This window comes from Lissotriton vulgaris, chromosome 1_1, assembly GCF_964263255.1.
Source record: "Lissotriton vulgaris chromosome 1_1, aLisVul1.2, whole genome shotgun sequence".
In the NCBI taxonomy this organism is placed as follows: Eukaryota; Metazoa; Chordata; class Amphibia; order Caudata; family Salamandridae; genus Lissotriton; species Lissotriton vulgaris.
Genome location: NC_141685.1, coordinates 924996269 through 925014693, shown reverse-complemented (window position 1 = coordinate 925014693; position 18425 = coordinate 924996269). Strand labels below are relative to the sequence as shown.

The window sequence follows — 18425 nt, the reverse complement described above, 5'->3', positions numbered from 1 at the left end:
CCATGGCAGGGAAGTTGTTTTATATTTGAAACACTTTTTTCTGGGTGTTATGTGACCTGTGTTTGGGCAATCCCTTGCTGTACTTCTTTTGTGTGTTATGTCTTTGCAACACTTTTATTGAGAGCGATGAACTTGTTTGTGGAATAGTCGTAAACAATGGGTTTGGTTCACCAGGCTACGGCGCAGATGGAGGAGAAGCTGAGTGATTTCATCATAACATTTGCGCCAGAGAATGTCCTTCCATTGGCCGATGGGGTGCTCAGCTTTATCCACCACCAGATCACTGAGCTGGCTCGTGACTGCCTCGCCAAGTCCCGTGAAGACCTCATCACCACTGTCTACTTCTGTGAGCTGCAGGAGAACCTGGAGAAGCTGTTACAGGATGTGAGTAGTGCTGGCACACAAGGCGAAGAGCAGTAGAGGGAGTTCTGCAGGTAAAAGTGTGCGTGAGACCCTCCTTGTGATGAGATAAAAAAATTGACTCACAAGGCGGTGTGCCGTCAAGTCTGGACTTTGGAGCTCATGGGGGGTGAGAATTAGCATTGGTTTGCTGTGCAAGTAGTTTAGGGAATGGTTGTTGGAATCTTCATGAGAAAATGTAATCTGAAATTGTGTTGGGCATCAAGAGTACAGACTTGTAGTATTAGGATATGGAGCTTTTGAGACTGGGGAGCAGGTGATTCTCTGCCCTTGATTACCTTCCATTGATGCACATTCTGGCAATGGTCCTAGCTGTCAGACTAGGAATACCAATGAATAGGCATTCTAAACCGGTCTATTAATGAAAGTTACTAACGCCGAAGAAACACGATTGTGGGCAATGAACTTATTTTGGCTTGTGGAAGTTAAGATACTTGCTGATTTGTTTCAGATAACTGGGGAACTGCCTTTGGGTGCTTAGTTCTGTGGGAGAAGACCTCAAGCTTGTAGTACAGGAGGCTGGTGATACAGATCATCAGTGTTTTGAAATTGCATGCTTGTAAGTAAAGTACGTTTTTGATATTTAGATTTGGGGGTGCATGGTTATACACTATTCAGTGCAAGGATTGAAAGTGCAGTTTTTAGATACTGGACTTACGCCATCAGAGCAGGGACTCCAATGATTAGGTGTTGTGCTCATGTTTTATGGTTAGTTCCATGTGGCCAGATGCTGTATTTTAATGCTTACACTTGGGATGTATGTGTAAGGAGGCTTGTGCAGGGCTTAGATATGGAGTGCATGGGTCAGGGGTACAGACTTGATTGAGTTTGGAGATTTTTGGTGGTGGAATTTGAATGCTGCGATGTGGGTGAATTGTGCTGAAGGTTGTAAGTGGTTAGTTTTAGCTGGGGTGTATAATGTGATGCTCTAGCACGAAGGAGTAAAGGGTGGACTCTTTTACTCTAGATGTTGAGTGATATGGTAACATTTTCTGAGCTATTCTTCTTCTTTGCAGGCCTATGAACGGTCAGAGAGCCATGAGGTGGCCTTTGTTACTCAGCTGATGAAGAAACTTCTCATCATCATCTCCCGCCCTGCACGGTTACTGGAGTGTTTGGTGAGTTCTGGTGGGGTAGTGCTCCTTGAATGTCAGTTTTTAAGGGTTCGGTGAGTCAGGCTGAGAGGGGAACAAACCATGATTGGCGGCGCAGACAGTGTCACAAGGAAAGCTCATGGTGAATTCTTCAAATCTCTAAACAGTAACATTTCTGCACTGTTGCAGAATCCTGATTACCACAAATGAGCTCATATATTCCAGTGTTTGAGTTCACAGACTATATCGATGATTGTGAATTAGAATTACAAATACATATATTTTCTAATGCAAATCCTTGGAGTGTTCAAGCAGTGTGTAGAGCTGGCCCAACTTTACAGGGTAGGAGTAAAGGCCTCTTAAGTCCTGTGCTGCCTTTAGAATGTTCACTGGGGAGGGTGGGTGCAACATAGGATCTAAGGCCTGAGGGTATGTCCGCGCCTATTGCTATCTAGAATCTGTCGGAATGTTTAGTGAGACCTTCAAAACAAACCCCTCTGGTCCTTTAAGTGCCTTAAAAAGGTCTGGGAGGGTGCCTGTTGCATCTTGTAGGCCTGGTCCACAGGCCTACATTGTACTTTTAGTTGGCTCAGTTGTTAATTAATGTGAAGGAAAATGGATGTGGCATGACTTTCTGGATTCCTAAACAATACCATGGATCATAATACTAGAGGTGCAGGAAAAGATAACTGTGATGGGTCGTTTGCAGCATGGTTTTTATTCCTTCCAGTCGCTGCTCCTTGCTGGGAGTTAAAGGGGTACCCTGTCCGTCGATTACGCAATTGTGTTTCACCCCTAAATGTTGACCCTGTGGTGTGCATGCCATTTCTTCCAGGAATTTAACCCCGAAGAGTTTTACCATCTGCTGGAGGCAGCTGAAGACCATGCCAAGGAGGGACACTTGATGAAAACCGACATCCCACGGTACATCATCCAGCAGCTGGGGCTAACGAGAGACCCCTTCCCAGGTATTGGGGCCTGGGGAAAAACTGTCAGGAATCACAAAGCAAAGACTATGATCACTGACATTACTGTTGGCCCCTTCCAATGAAACACAACCCCAAAAACCAGCATTCCCTGATACTGCATGCTTTTGAGCCAAGCAGAACTCCCAGGGCACCAAAATAACTAGCAGTGGATCTCAGTCCAGGCCTGAAGCACCCCTACTGTCCTCATACTCGGTGCTTTATACTCTGCTGTCAGACCCTCTCATTCCTTTAATTTAGTTCTTGCTAATGCTCCGCAGCTGTGGCATAAATTGTTCAAGTTTAATGCAGATTATTTGCGAAGGCGTCATGCTCCCCCTTCATGGGATATTCATCACAATCACTTTTAGGATGTTCTCTACAAATCCAGTTGGACAGTGGACTCTCTGAACACTTTTGAAATACATTTCTGATGGTTATTCTCGCCTGTAAATTACTTGTAAGAAGCAGACTGGATCCATAGCAATTTTTCAGCAGTACCAGATGGTATAGATAATGTATGTTGTGGATTCGGAAGAACGAAAGTGATGTAAGTTTTATATATGGCGACATTGGGGCTGGTGATTTTCAATCCTGTATTTTTGCATCTCAAAAGAGCCTAGATCCAGATATCCTAAGACTTTATTCAGTTTTGTTTTGAGAATTCTCATTGCATTGACAAAGATTGTGTCTTATGTCACCCCTGAAGTCTTGGTGCTTTAAGTCCTGCAACATGTCTCATTGACAAGGTCTTTACATGGTGCTTCGGGTCTTTAAACAAAACCACAGCCTGTGACTTTGTTCCCTCTTGCACCAGAAAGCAGCAATGAGAAGCCACGCTTGTACAGATGAAACTGAAGGGAAGATCGAGGACACCACATACATTGAAGCCTCTCACTCAGAGACTATCCCCAATAAAAAACACAATCATTTGCTGTCTTTATCTTACAAGTGAAGAAGCACACAAGGTCCGGAGAGAGGTCTGACTTTTTAGAGCCCATTCCTTTGCTCAGCCTCACAACAACAAAAGGATACTTTTCAAAAGCTATGTTGGCAGTCTTCTCGCAAAGGCTCTCCGTGGCTCCTCTTCCCATTTCCACATATCAGGCATTGTTGGACTCGGTCTATTACAGGGTGGCTTCAGTAACATTGGCCCTGGCACTCGCAGCCACACCTCCTAGCTCAGATACTTAATGACTTAGGGTCCCATGAGTTTTTTACATTCTATGAGATATCAGAATGCTTTTCCTCTACTTTCTGTGATAACTAGCACTCACTATACCAGGGAGAAGCAGCACTACATCTCTGTTTGGCAAGATTTCAATTTCTGAAATTTGATTTAATTCTACATTGGCATTGATTTACACTTTCTAATTTATTACTGCATGGACTCAGATTTTGAAGGATGTCTTGAAATTGTATTCCAATCTAGTAAATCATGTTGTTCTTATCTTCTCCCTCCTTCCGTAAGGGGGTATTAGTATGACTCTTACCCAATGCAATCCGATTTTAATGAAGGTCCCATGATGCGGATTGTTAAGTTTCATATTTCTGATTGCCTTTCTCCATCATAGATATCTTAATGGTGCCTGAATGCTCCACTTTGCCTATTTTCAGAGAACTCTATGGTAACATACAGATTCAAACAGAACTGATGAATTGGGCTGGGCAGCATGGGTACTGTACAGTGGGTGGTCTTACAACAGCAGTTCCTGATTCCCTGTACAGACCCTCCTTCTATATATATTTTTAATTGAATATTTTTTCAATACTGTTTTTAATTTTGAAATATATATACATTTTAAATATTTATTTTATAAGGAATCAGGGATACAACTGCATTTAGGGGTAATATATTGACAGCTATAGCAGATACAAAAATGCTGGTTCAAAGGAAAACATGTTTTTACTGCCTCTAAAACCCCCTGTTCTGTTTTTACAGACATGACACACCTCGACGAGCTGGACAGTGGGGGATCGAACACACCAGAGACTGATGACTTCACAGAGGTTAGTGTGATCTCTCTTCTGACAAGGGGCATCACTTTAATTTGCAATGCTGTCTCCTAGCACAGTATGTCCCCAAATCTGAAGGGCTCCAGGGGAATAATTAAGATCAGTTTCCTCCCTTACTTACTCTCTCCCCCCATGCTTCCACCGTAGCATAGCACAAGTTGTAGACAAACTCTGAGAGGTACAATGGGCAGGACATTAGAGCTATTACTCCCATGCCAACCTGCAGTGAGCAGGAACAGGGGAGTGGAGGGACAAACATTCAATTTGAGCAACTTCATGTAGACATGACTGAGGCTTATCAGACTGGAGTAGGCACACTGAATCCTAAAATTGAATTACAGTGATAATGGTACTGACCACCCCAACTGCTCTGAAGTCACTGCTTCTGGGTCGCAATTTCACTGGTCCCAGTTCAGCTATTAATTAACATCTGCTGGTCACTAGCAAGCATGGAAAGGATGGAGGTATGAAGAATGATTCCTCTCAGGAAAGAAAGTGAGAAGCTAAGAGGTCCAAAGAAAAGGATAGAAGAGAGGCAACAGATCAGAAATGAACAATGACCGATTGAGTACTCACAAATCTTGGCCTGCTCTTTTGACATTACATCCACAACGGCTGCCAAGGGCCCTTTCCCATGAGGTAAGCCCCAGTTCTCCAACATTTAATCTTTTATATATTCACATACTTGAATCATTCCTTGTCGTCAGGCTGGGAATCCCTAGTACATCAAAATAGCCGTATACAATGTTAAATTGGCCAATAGGCCTAAAACAACAACATCTATTTAGTAGCGCATCCACCTCATTTGAAACAAACTAAACTTCAGCCAATGAGGTGGGAGCTTAAGCTCGTCTACTCCACCCTAGAGCCCACCATAGCTCAGATTTCTGCCACACATCATGTGCGAGGGAGTCTGCTGGAAAAGCTCTGCTCTGACCTATCAATGAACCTGAATCTGTTACTATTTTGATCTGCCCTGGATTTAAAAAAAGCCTTATCTTAAGCACTGAAGTACTGTGAGTTATTTTTAAGGACGATTCTGCCATTTCTGGGACAGGGAGCTCTTTTTATCTGACAATTAACTGTCACCAGCTGTCATCATGGCTGACAAAGAGAAAAAAACGCTTTTCAAACCTTGATCATCCTGTGGACACAAGAAGATTTACATCGATGACCCTAATTCTCAGTGTATTTATTGTCTTTAGCCAACTCATAAGGCATCAACATGTGATATATGTAAGAGCTTTTACAAATAAACTCTTCCTGATAGGGAAAGTAGGTTTGCATTATTTCTCAATGCTAAAAGAAATGCTATCTTTGTAAGGGAGATGCCCCTAGTCAGGGGAAGAGTCTGTGAAAAGTGCTCCTCTAAGTACTTCCACAAAGGCAGTGTAAAAGAGGAGAATTACTCATTTTCCTGAACTGGAATTATTTGGTACAGCACTGGAAGCCACCTTCTCAAATATTAAACAGAGAAAACATTCCTGTAAAGAATCCAAAAAGGATCAACCAACAGAAAAGGAGAAAAAGCCTTCAGAACTCACATCTTCAACCAAGAAAACTTAATCAACGACAATGAAGGCCAATCCAAGATCTCAGACAGTTGACACATTTAAAAAAAAAGTAATTTTAGATAATAACCCTGCAAGAAGTCGTTTTGATAATGCAGGAAAGAGATTTTGTGACATATCTAGATCTAGACGTACACTTCCACATACCCATTTACCGTAAGCACCGAATATATCTTTGATTTTTGGTTGAGAGACAACACTACCAGATCAACGCACCTCCTTTTGGTCTCAAATCAGCACCTCAGATATACACCAAATGCCTCACTCCAGTAGCTGTATTTCTCAGGCGAGAAGGACTTCAAGTGTTTTCATACCTGGATGACTGGCTCATTAAAGCACTATCAAGAAAAGAAGCAAAAGCTTCAACAACTGCATCAATCTTTTCTGGAGATTGGGTCTTACTTTGAATAGTAAGACAATGAAAGTTCCTGCGGGTATAATGGCCTAGTGTATAGGCTTCTTTCAATTTTGTAGGCTATGAATGAGACCCATTCAGCAAAAACTGGAACTACAGTGGAAGCAGATCGAAGGCTCGTGGGACAATATAAATCGTGTCAAAAGGAGTGTGAAACAAGCATGGTTGTTGTAGAAAAGTGCCCCTTTTGGCATGGTTACCCCACGTTTTCCCTTGCTCACTTTGCCACTGGATTCAAGCTAGCCTGGCTGATGAAGGTTTTTACCCAGAAACCGGTCCCAGGATGCTTGTTTCTGGTTCAGGGAAGACCTGGCTTGACAGTTCGGGCTGGACTGTTCCCATGAGGCACAGGGATAAGACTGATTTGCATATAGCTGGATCTGAATTGAGGTGGCAAAGTGAGCTAAATAATGATGATGGATTCAACCCAGATCTGTGACTAGGGGTGAGTGTCTGAAAGGTTTCAGGGCTCCGTCCATCATCTCCTTGTGTTTGCTTTGTACCCCCATGTTTTGCCTGACTCTGATGCATCTTTGACTGAGTGTGCACTGGGTTCCTGCTAACCAGTTTCCCAGTGCTTGTGTTTTTTCCCAAACTGTCCTTTTGTTTACACAATTGGCACACCTCTGGTTCACATGTAAGTTTTGCAAAAGGTACAAGTGGTAACAAGAGCCTTGTGACCAGAGAGTGTCTCTAAGGGCTGCAGCATGTATTATGCAACCCTAAGAGACCCCTCACCAAACTCGGGCATACTGCCACTGCAGCATGCGTGTTTTGCTGCAGATAAAAGCGAAGAGTCAACCTGACATACATCCCTGTGTGCCAGGCCTACCAGCACTTCATGAGGCATAGGTAAGTCACCCCTACAACAGGCTTTACAGCCCTAAGTCAGGGTGCACTATACCTCATATGGGGGCTAACTGCATGAACAAATATGCCCCTATTGTGTCTACGTCCATTCTTAGACATTATAAGTGCACATTGAAGCCATACTGAGTACATTGGCTGGGAGCTTGTCACAATGAGTTCTACAGCACCATGATGGCGTCACCGAATTCCAAGATGTTTGGTACCGAATATCTCAGCTTAATAAACCCACACTGATGCTAGTATTTATTAAAAAATGCACTCAGAAAGCACCTCAGAGGGCCCCTAAAATCCTACCAACTCGATAATGTGTGACTGTCTGGTCCCCTCCAGCCTGCTACCTGTAGACATGTTTCTGACCCCCTGAGGTGGGAGCCTTTTGCTCTTGTGGTTCAGAAACAAAGCCTGCTCTGGATGGAGGTGCTTCACACCTACCCTCAAACAGGAACAGCATAGAAAGGCAGTAAGCCTCAAAGGCTTCCTGTCCTTTGTTATGCTGACCAGGGCCTTTCTAGCAAGTGGAGATGCCCGCCCCCCTGACCAAGCCCCATTTTTGGTGGCAAGGTTGACGGGACAGTTAGTAAGCAAGAGAGATATGTCCCCTCTCAGCCAGAACCACCCATAAGGTGCCCTGAACTGAAGTTTCCCCTTCCTTTAAGAATCCTCCATATTTCGTGTGGAGGACTCTAGCCAATAGGGATAGGAATATGCCCCCTTGCCAGAGGGAGTAGACATATCAAGGGTAGAAGCACCCTAAAGGTAAGTATCCCATTGGTACTACCTTTTAACCCCTGTAACGCCCCTACAATTAGCATTAAGGGGCACCCTTGAACCTTAATTCTCAGATTACTGATGACCTACAAAGAAGATCTGTGCTGCAGCGCATATTGAAGACATCAACTGACTTTGACCAAGCCCTACAGGCCTGTCTGCAGTCCTCAAATACCCTGCTAAAGAAGATCAACTTGTTCCGCAATCCAGCGACCTCAAGAACCCTGGGAGGACTGCCTGCCTTCTAAAAGACTCCTAATCTTCAGTGGACAGCCGACCTGTCCAGAAGAAAAACCCCTTCAAAGACAAAGTGCTCTGCCTGCGGGATTGTGAAACCGACTACCTCTGCAACCGACACCTACGGCTGGAGTTCCAGTGGCCCACGAGTCCTGTGATGGTTCCCCAGCACTTCTGAGCAAGAGCCCACCGTGGGCTGACCCCTGTGGGACTCCACATCGATACCCATATCTGCACAATCGACTCATTAAGGCATCTCCCTATCAGCAAGCAAGCCAACATTATCATCTAACCATCATGACTCTTAATTGGCTAGTCCCACAAGTGAATCACAACAGCTCTATCTCAACACCTATTCAATCCCTGCATTACCTGGCTTTAGTTCTAGACACAGTACACACAAAAATGTTTCCTACGGATGAGAGACAATTAGCTATCCTTAAAAAATGCCGCAATTTGAAGAAAACATTCCTTCCAACGGTGAGAGAAGTCCCCACCCTTCTAGGTTCAATGGTGTTAAGCGCCCTCTCCAACAATGTCTAAAAGATTAATGAGATCAGTTCTCACGAAGATGGGAAGACAGAGTGACACTGGCAGCTCATGCAAAGCAGTCACTCAAATGTTGGTGCTGCTCAGAGAATCTCCTCAGAGAGATGAATTTTTCCCAGCACATCTCGGCCCAAGCCATTAGTAAACTTACTAGTAGTAAAGTTACTGCTGATATAATTACTATTAGTAACTTACCTATGTGAATACCGAAAAATAGAATAGTTTGACTTTTGGTCTAAGTTAAACTTTTGGTCTAAACTTAGACTTCAGGTGTGAAATTAGATTCTAGGGCTAAACTTACACTTCAGTTCTAAAGTTAGACTTTTGATCTAACTTTACCTTTGTGAATTGGACCAAAGTTGGCAACTTAAGGAATGTCATGGGTGGGAGCTGCACCAAGGTCAAAGTGAATAACATATTAAGTCGATTGGGTCAACCAATGATCGACCTGTTCGCTGTTCCAAACAGCAGAAAATGCTAGTGCTTTGGAAGCTGGTTTTGGCATCCAGATTCGATGGGCGATGCCCTTTCGATCAGTTTGTCCTAAATATTAGCTTACACATTTCCTTCATTTCCCCTGATCCTCAGGTTGCTAAGGAAGGCAGAGATAGATCACTGCATGTTAGTCCTCCTTGTAGGGCATGGGAAAATAATTAAAGTGTCTATCCAGCCAAATAACACCATATTGCTCTTATGGGCAGCCATGGCTGCACCTTTGCTGGGGTCAAATTGTCGAATTGTCCAGGATACCAAAAACTCTTGCCCCCGGACCTCATTTTAGAAATTTGGTGAAGCCACAGGCGCAGTTTAATAGAAACATTCTCCAATGGTAGCGCACATGTTTCTTTCTCACATTATTCTTTATTGCAGCTTAAAAAATGTATTTTGGTATATATGTGATGGTTTGGGCTATTTCAGGAAGATTTTAATTAATATGCTTACGAGTTTTGGTGTTATTTCTAATTTACAGAGAAGTTTGGGTTAATAAAAGCTATGTAATGGAGATTTGGCATCCAAATCAAAACTGTATTGTCGGTAGGGTTTCTTCAGCTGTCTATGCATACTTTCCACTCTTATCCTGCAGCAACTTGAATAGTGACAAAGTAAGAGTTAAAAAGGTGTAGCAAAGCCAAAGGTATTCAGTGCCCTAGAAGAAATTTCCTAGTAAATGCTGACCACATGTTGACCACAAACAATCAATCAATCAATCATAGCATTTATAAAGTGCTCTACTCACCCGTGAGGGTCTCAAGGCGCTGGGGGGAGGGGGAAGCAGCTACTGCTCGAAGAGCCAGGTCTTGAGGAGTTTTCTGAAGGTCAGCAGGTCTTGGGTCATTCGTAGGTGGGTGGGGAGGGTGTTCTAGGACTAGGCGGCAAGGTGGGAGAACGATTTGCCGCCGGAGGTCGCTCTTCAGATGCGGGGGACTGTGGCGAGGGTGAGGTCTGCGGAGTGGAGCTGGCGAGTTGGGGTGTAGAAGCAGATTTGTCTGTTGTGGTACGCTGGTCCGGTGTTGTGGAGTGCCTTGTGTGCGTGGGTGAGGAGCTTGAAGGTTATCCTCTTGTTGACGGGGAGCCAGTGCAGGTCTCTCAGGTGGGGTGTGATGTGGCTACGGGGAGGGATGTCGCGGATCAGGCGTGCGGAGGCGTTCTGGATGCGTTTCAGGAGCATGGTCGAGGCTCCTGCGTAAATGTAAATGTAAATGTACAAGTATTTATATAGCGCAAATCACTGACCGAGGTCTGTATCTAAGCGCTTGCTTAGGGAACCCGTCCTGGTATTCCCCTATGAGATAACCCCAGCAGGGTATCCACAAGGTGAAAGCCAGGCATCCCGCCGCGAGGGGCCATTGTGGAGATTAAGCAAGCTATTGCCCAGAGTCGCAGAGTGTGAACCCGTGAGTCGAGAAGGCACCGGAGCGAGAATTATTGACTCCGTGGAATTTTTTTTTTTTTTTTTTTTAGCCCAAGACCCGCTGAGGCGGGGAATTGAACCCTGGTCCAGGGCCGATCTCAGCTTCCGGGTCTGCCGCCTCTAACCCCTGAGCCACACTTCTCCACAGAGGGCGTTCCCATAGTCCAACCTGCTGCTGACAAGGGCCTTGGTGACCGTTCTTCTAGTTTCGGTGGGGATCCGCTTGTAGATCTGCGGAGCATGCGGAGGGTGTTGAAGCAGGAGGAAGAGACTCAGTTGACCTGCTTAGTCAAGGAGAGGGTGGAGTCAAGGATTGAGATAACCCTAGGTTGCGTGCGTGGTCGGTGGGTGTTGGAGCTGTTCCCAGTGCAGTCGGCCACCAGGAATCGTCCCAGGCCGAGGGGGTGGATCCAAGGATGAGGACCTCCGTCTTGTCTGAGTTCAGTTTCAGCCGGCTGTTCCTCATCCATTCGGCGACGGCCTTAATTCCTTCGTGGAGGTTACTTTTGGTGATGTTGAGGTCCTTGGTGAGGGAGAGGATCAGCTGAGTGTCATCGGCGTAGAAGATTATGTTGAGGTCGTGCAGTTGGGCGACGTGGGCGAGCAGTGCCATGTAGATGTTGAACAGCGTTGGGCTGAGGGATGAGCCCTGAGGTACGCCGCAGATGATCTTGGTGGCTTTGGAGCAGAAGGGGGGGATGTGGACGCTCTGTATTCTGCCGGAGAGGAAGGAGGTGGTCCAGGCCAGGGCGTTCTCTTGGATCCCGGTGACGTGGAGGCGTGTGCGTAGGATGTGGTGTCAGACCGTGTGGAAAGTGGCTGACAGGTCCAGGAGGATGAAGGCCGCGGTTTCTCCGTTGTCTAGCAGGGTCCTGATGTCATCGTTGACGGCGATGAGGGCGGTTCGGTGCTGTGGTTGCTGCTGAACCCAGACTGGGGCGGGGCCATGATGGTGTTTTCCTCGTGGTAGTGGGTCAGCTATTTCTTGACGGTCTTCTCAATGACCTTCGCTGGGAACGGGAGCAGGCGTGCTTCTAGCTCTACGGGAAGGTAGCTGTATCAAAGAAAATGTTGATGGCTTTCCGGAGATGGGATGCGATGTCGGTGCTGGCTTTGTTGAAGATGTGGTGCGTCCAAGGGTCTGACGGGGAGCCGGAGTGGATTCTGTTCATGATCTTGATGATGTTGTCGTCTATGTTGGTCTAGGAGAGCAGGCGGTTGGTGCGAATGGTGGTCGTGGGGCGGAGGTCTCAGTGGTTGTCGGGTAGCCGTGGCGTTGAAACTGTCGTGGATTTCTGCGATCTTGCAATAGGAGAAGGTGGCCAGCGAGTCGCACAGTTCTTGCACAGGTGGGATGTCGTTAGTGTTGGAGCTGGGGTTGGAGAGTTCTTTCACGATGTTGAAGAGCTCTTTGCTGCTGTGTGCGTTGTTTTGTCTAGGCGGTCTTTGAAGGAGGCCCTTTTGGCGGACCTGATGAGGTGGTGGTGTCTGCGGGTGGCGTTCTTGTGGGCTGTGTAGATGTCCGGTGTTCGTTCGTGGTGCCAGTTCTTTAGCTTTCAGCAGGCTTCCTTGGAGGCCTGGAGGTCTTCAGTGAACCAGCTGGCTTTCTTACTGGTGTGGATGTTGGAGGGTTTCTTGAGCGGGGTGAGGGTGTTGGCACAGTCGTTGATCCACTGTTTGAGGTTGCACGTGGCGGAGTCGGGGTCAGTGGGGTTGGTGGGTGGGCTCTGGGTGAGGGTGGTGGTTAGCTGGCCTTCGATGACTTTGCTACAGCAGCGGCGAGGCATCTGTTGGGTGTGGTGGTGTGTTTCCGAAAAGTGAAGTGCATGCATTGATGGTCGGTTCAGTGGAGTTTGGTGGTGTGGCTAAAGGAGACGTGGGAGCATGCGGAGAAGATGGGGTCAAGGGTGTGGCAGGCAGAGTGGGTAGGTGTTGTGACGAGCTGTCTGAGTCCGAGGTTGGCGAGGTTGGTGATCAGGGTGGCGGAGTTGGTGTTGTTGTTGTGCTCGAGGTGGAAGTTCAGGTCCCCGAGGAGGATGTAGTCTGTGGAGGCGAGAGTGTGTGTGCTGACAAAGTCGGCTATGGAGTCGCTGAACTGTGGTCGGGGTCCGGGAGGTCTGTAGACGAGGGTTCTTCTGAGGGTGGTGTTGGGGTCTGTGTGGATCTGGAAGTGCAGATGTTCGGCGGTGCTGAGGGTGTCATCGGTGTTGGTCGAGACTCAGAGTGTTCCTGTGAATGATGGCTATTCCTTCTCCTAATCCGTTGGTGCGGTCCCTGCGGGTGATCTTGTAGCCTTCTGGGATTGCTATGGCAATGTCGGGTGCCAAGGAGGGGTTCAGCCAGGTTTCAGTCAGGAAGGCGACGTCTGGGGAGGTTAAGTCCAGTAGGTCCCAGAGTTCCACTGGTGTTTGCGGGTGGAGCGGGTGTTGAGAAGAATGCATCTGAGGTAGTTGGATTCATTCCTGATAGGTGGGTTGGCGGGTCGGATGCTGGTGAAGCTGCAGGTCCGGCAGGAGAAGGGTCCTTGGGTGCATTTTGGGGTGGCCAGGCAGCAGGTGCTTGATTGTCCGGCGTTGAGTGCGTGGAGCGTGCTGGGGTCTTAGTGGAGATGGGTGTTGCGGTGTTCGCGGGGGCCAGGGGTTCTGGCGCTGGCACGGTCTAATTGGTTGTCCATTCCAAGTTCCCTAACTGTAGCTCTCTCTCTCATTCTCTCTTTTCAGGGTAGAGAAACCACCACAAAAACCCAGAAACCACCTGGAGAGAACGACTTTGAAACCATCAAACTGATTAGCAATGGGGCCTATGGGTGAGTGTGATATGGATATAGGAGGGACAAATCAGTCAATCAGTCATAAGAAGTGGCATACAAAGTGTTCTACAACAATCAATCAGATAACATTAAAACATATTAAATATCATACAGGTGCATAAAAAACTATTAGAATCGTACAAAAAATAAAATGTATATCATAAAAACAGAAATTAATATGTGTTACTACTCTTGTTGTATCAGTACATTTAATCATATGAAATTGATATCCTCCTTGTGGCAGACAACAAAAATTAAGCTACGCAGTAACAGACAAAAGGGTTTGGCAATAGTTGGAGAAAATGCAAAGCTGGGCGACATTGTCTGAAAGGAAGTTTACGTATAAGTGGAAGTAGAGATTGTTTCCTTTCCCCAGCATATAAATTAGAAAAGAATAAAAATGGAGATCATTCTGAGAGGATTGTCTGTTACATAGACACGGTGGCAGTGCATCAATGGAGCATGTTTTTGCAGGATAACCTAACATTAGAGGGATATATTTCAGCCGGAATCCTAACAGAACATATGAGTGCTGAGAGTTAAAAACAAATGTCAAGTATGAAAACAGTTTTGTCTATGCTAGGTGTTAAGCAGTATTGCTTAACCATGCTCTTGTTGCGATTCCTCTCCCACCTGTCTCTGCTCGATCTATCCAGTAACCGGCATGTCAGAGAGATTGTCAAGCATGAGCTAGGATCTTTAAACAGTTTTCCGAGGACAATTAGTTCCAAATTGGACTCAATATATTTTAACCAACGTATTTTCAATATCACATCTAGTTTAAGGCAGTCTTTTACAATATCTCTGGTTAGATCTAGTGTTTCTTTCTTCCAGATTGAGTGCCTCATTAAAATAGGGGCGATGCAGATTTGGTCCATTAAATAGAGGAGGCTAAATTTAGAGTGACAGTTATTAGAAGAGCAGGACTGTGGAAGGCAGCCTAGTCTCTTATAAAAACAGTCCTCTATGCTTTGGAGTTTGGATGCCTCAGTGAAACCCCATACATCTGCCCCATAAGTTTCAACTGACACTACCTTTGCATGATAGATCTTTTTTATAGTCTCAATTGGTTTTGATCCAAGTTTTTTTTTTTATAACGCTAAAAAGCCCTTCAATTTTTTTTTTTTATTTGAGCCCTCTGTTAATCACCATGCTTTGCCAGTTACTCTCCCTGTCAAATCTGACCCCAAATAGTTAAAAGTGTCCACAGCCTCAAGCTTACGCCCTTTTATGTGCAATCTAGGGTACTTCTTGAGCTTTGAGCTTGCGACAAGATCAAGAACTTGGATTAATTGACTTTCATGGCCAAGTTCCCCATAAAGTTTGTGTACTCCACTATGAGTCTTTGCAGTGCATTGACAGTACGTGCCAGCAGCACTGCATCGTCTGCATACAGGAGTATGGGAACAGCAGATGAATTAACAAGGGGGACATCTCTAGTAGATCCCTTCAAGGCCAGCTCTATGGCATTGGTGTATAACACGAATAAGAAAGGGGGAGGACGCATCCCTGCCTCTCTCCGTGGATAATAATAAAATGTCTTATACAAGCGCCCTCTCTACCATATCTGATGCATGCTGTGGCGTCGGTATACATCTCACAAATAAAATTAATAATCGTGGTGTCAGCTCCCATTTCTTCCATGATTCCCCACAACTTAGTATATACTGCACAATCAAAAGTGGCTGACAGGCCCATGAAGGCCATATAAAGATGCCCGACCTTAGCCGTCGTGTATTTAGCAATAATCACATTTAAATTTAAATACTGATCGATTGTCCCCTTTCCTTCCCTAAAACCGTATTGTGACGGAATCATTGTGGGGCATATTATCAAGGGGGTTTATCTCAGCTTTTTTGGCTTTAAAAGCCAAGAAAGCGGAGATAAAATTATCTCCCTATTACCTAGCTGTCGCTAACACCAGTTAGCGACAGCTAGTAGGAGATAGCGACCATCTTGGGCCCCGCTTTGCATGTCAGTGATATTTATCACTAATGACATGCAAAGTGGGCGTGCCAAGATGTTAGCGACTGGAAACAGTCGCTAACATCGCTATCTCCTATTACCAACTTTTAAAGATATTCACGCTAAGCGCGAATATCTCCAAAAGCTAACACCTGCCCCTGAGCAGTTCTTAGCCATGTTATCCAATGGTAGGTGGATAACATGGCTAAGAGCATTAGCTCAGTAATGCATGAATATCGCTGACTTTTCAGCGATATTCATGCATTTCGGCCCGTTTTTATCGCGTAGGAGATAAACCTTGATAATAGCAAGGTTCCTAAGCGATAAAAATCGCTGCAGCTCGGCGATAAAAATATCGCCGCTAAACCGACATAGAGATAATTATCGCTAGTTGTTGGTAATATGCCCCTATGTTCCTTTCAGTGGCCCATTCCTCCTCTCTATTTAAAAGTAGCCGGCCCATTAATTGAGCTGCACTATCCAAAAAGGAAATCGGTCTGTAATTTATTGGATTAGCTTTATCCCCTTTTTTTATAAATAGAGATTATGACCGTCTTCTTCCAAGAGGATAGAATAACCATATGTGCTATTATATTAAAAACATTAGTGGGAAGTGTGCCTCAAAGTTCCTGATTATCTAAAAAAATATCTATCGGGACTCCATCAGGTCCCGGTGCTTTTAATCTACTGCACTCAGGGCATACTTCATTTCTTCTAAAGTAAACGATGTGAGGCCTCCTGTGGTGGACACTGGTAAATCTATTGGCGGAGTAGATGCCACTCCAGATTTCCCAAATACAGCTTCGAAGTGAGCCGTTTCTAAGCTAATATCTGTGTCTACTTTTAAGAAGGAGGCATTGATTATACTCTAGAAGCCTTTACTATCTCACATTGCTACTCTTCTTTCAGTACCCTTTACCTTGCTAATCTCGCTAATTTATATGTTTGGCAGAGTGATCTCACCAAGGTAGTATCTCGTGGAATAGATCTTAAGGCCACATGAAGTGATCTTAGGGCTTAGGAGCAGGCATTGTCGAACCACTGTGCCTCCCTGTGTTTATTATGCGATTTTGGGCAAAAGAGGTTCTCTTTAATTTCTACTAAAATATGGTCAAAAGCTAATGATATAGATTTACCAATTAAGTCTAAATCTAAACATTTGTCAATTTCCTGCCTCATTTTTACCACAACACCCGATGAATTTTTTGATATTAACTTTTTTTCCATTTTAAAGTGACACAATTTTTCTTCCAATGATAGGCTTAAGTAAAGGGTTCTGAGGGGGTTTTGATCTTCAACCACAGTGCCTATTGCTGGTGATTGCCGTGTGATCGCTAAAGGCATAGAAAGTTATTTTTATATAGGAGATGTGCACTCTAATCAATTCAGAGACCCAGTTGAAAACAAAGGATCTATCTGGCCATGCTAATGTTACAGTAGTTGATTTTATCGAGGCTACGGGTCATTACCAGTCTGTTCAAAAAGTCCCCATAATCGTTGTGTTGGAAGTGAGGGGGACAAACCCCATTACCATCCTTCATGTCATACACAGAGGTAACCATCCTCCTGCAGTTATGGGAATTGAAATCACCCATCCATACTACATTGAGATGATTTTGGTGAGAATTCAAGAGCTAATTGTTATCCCTTTCCAGGGGATTTAATACTGTTGCCATATTGGCACCAAACGTGTTGTTATAATAATTAATGATGATCCAGTCTTGCCCTTTATAAGCCTCAGATAATTGAATGTGGTAGTGGGGTGAAGTGGCTAAAAATCTTTTATCCTGAGTTCGGCTAAGTTGAGTACTACAGGTATTAAGCCCCACTATGACGACCAGCAGTAGAGCGCAGAGCTTGTGTTTGATAGGAGGGGTACCCATCTATATGACCATCATTGATTTTCCATGTTTTTGAAGACATAAAATACCACACTGTGGACCCGATTCACAGAACTAACTTAAGACAAAATCCTAAACTTTGATTTAGCAGATACAGGTGTAATGATACTGTGCGGGCTTATAGAAGAAGCCGGGTGCCAGTGCAAAAATCTTGGTGTCAAACGATGGGAAGTTGGGCAATATCCACAATAAATCACCCAGCAAAAACTTGTTGATAATATTTATAATAATGCAATCCACTCCTATTGTTTTCATTGAGCACCACACCCACTTTACTCTTCTTGCCATAATAAGGTGGCTATAAATATTAATCCCTTCAGTGTAAATCTGGACACCCAATGTACAGCCTTGTGCATCAATTGCTCTGTTGAGTCCGGTTGATTAGATTTCAAGGCCGGGATTCCAGCTAAAATGATTACAAAGTGGCATGCAGGAGGGGGGTGTTTGAGAGTCTCTCCAAATTTAGGCGGGTGATTTGGCTAATGATTCATATGCCAGTGATCAGACGCAGTGCTTGCAACTCCAGGCTTGTGAATCCCACTAGGAGCTGCACCTCTGACCAGCCGTCCCTGCCTTCTCTCTGCACTGCTCTCCCATTACAGTCATACAGTGGTTTGGTGGATTACGCAGAAAGGGGTCAATGGTCCCTCTTTCCTCTCTCACAAAATCTGTTGGTTGTGCTCAGAAATAATCAACTTGATATTCAGCCATAAATGCTGGTTGAATGACCTGTGGCACAGGGTCAGTAGAGGGTAGCGGGGAGGAGCTGAAGCCTGAGATTGCATGTGAGTACCCTGAACCCCCTCCCCTGGACCAGCACCAGTTTCCCTCCTGGAAAGCATTGTTAAAGTCTCTTCTATTTTAGTTATTCTGGCTATGATTGGCTGAAGGTAGGATGAGACAATTAGGTCTATTTGTAGAAAGAGGTCATCA

The 18425-nt window shown here is 45.0% G+C and overlaps 1 protein-coding gene across 1 annotated transcript in view; it reads left to right on the top strand.

Annotated features, from left to right (window-relative positions):
* The window catches only part of MAST1 (microtubule associated serine/threonine kinase 1), a 237263-nt gene that overhangs the window by 61959 nt on the left and 156879 nt on the right, over window positions 1-18425 (top strand). Inside the window, exons 6-10 of the mRNA XM_086959098.1 lie at window positions 175-384; window positions 1437-1538; window positions 2350-2482; window positions 4422-4489; window positions 13538-13623. Of these exons, the coding sequence (XP_086815224.1) occupies window positions 175-384; window positions 1437-1538; window positions 2350-2482; window positions 4422-4489; window positions 13538-13623 (599 nt within the window). The remainder of the gene's footprint in view (window positions 1-174; window positions 385-1436; window positions 1539-2349; window positions 2483-4421; window positions 4490-13537; window positions 13624-18425) is intronic.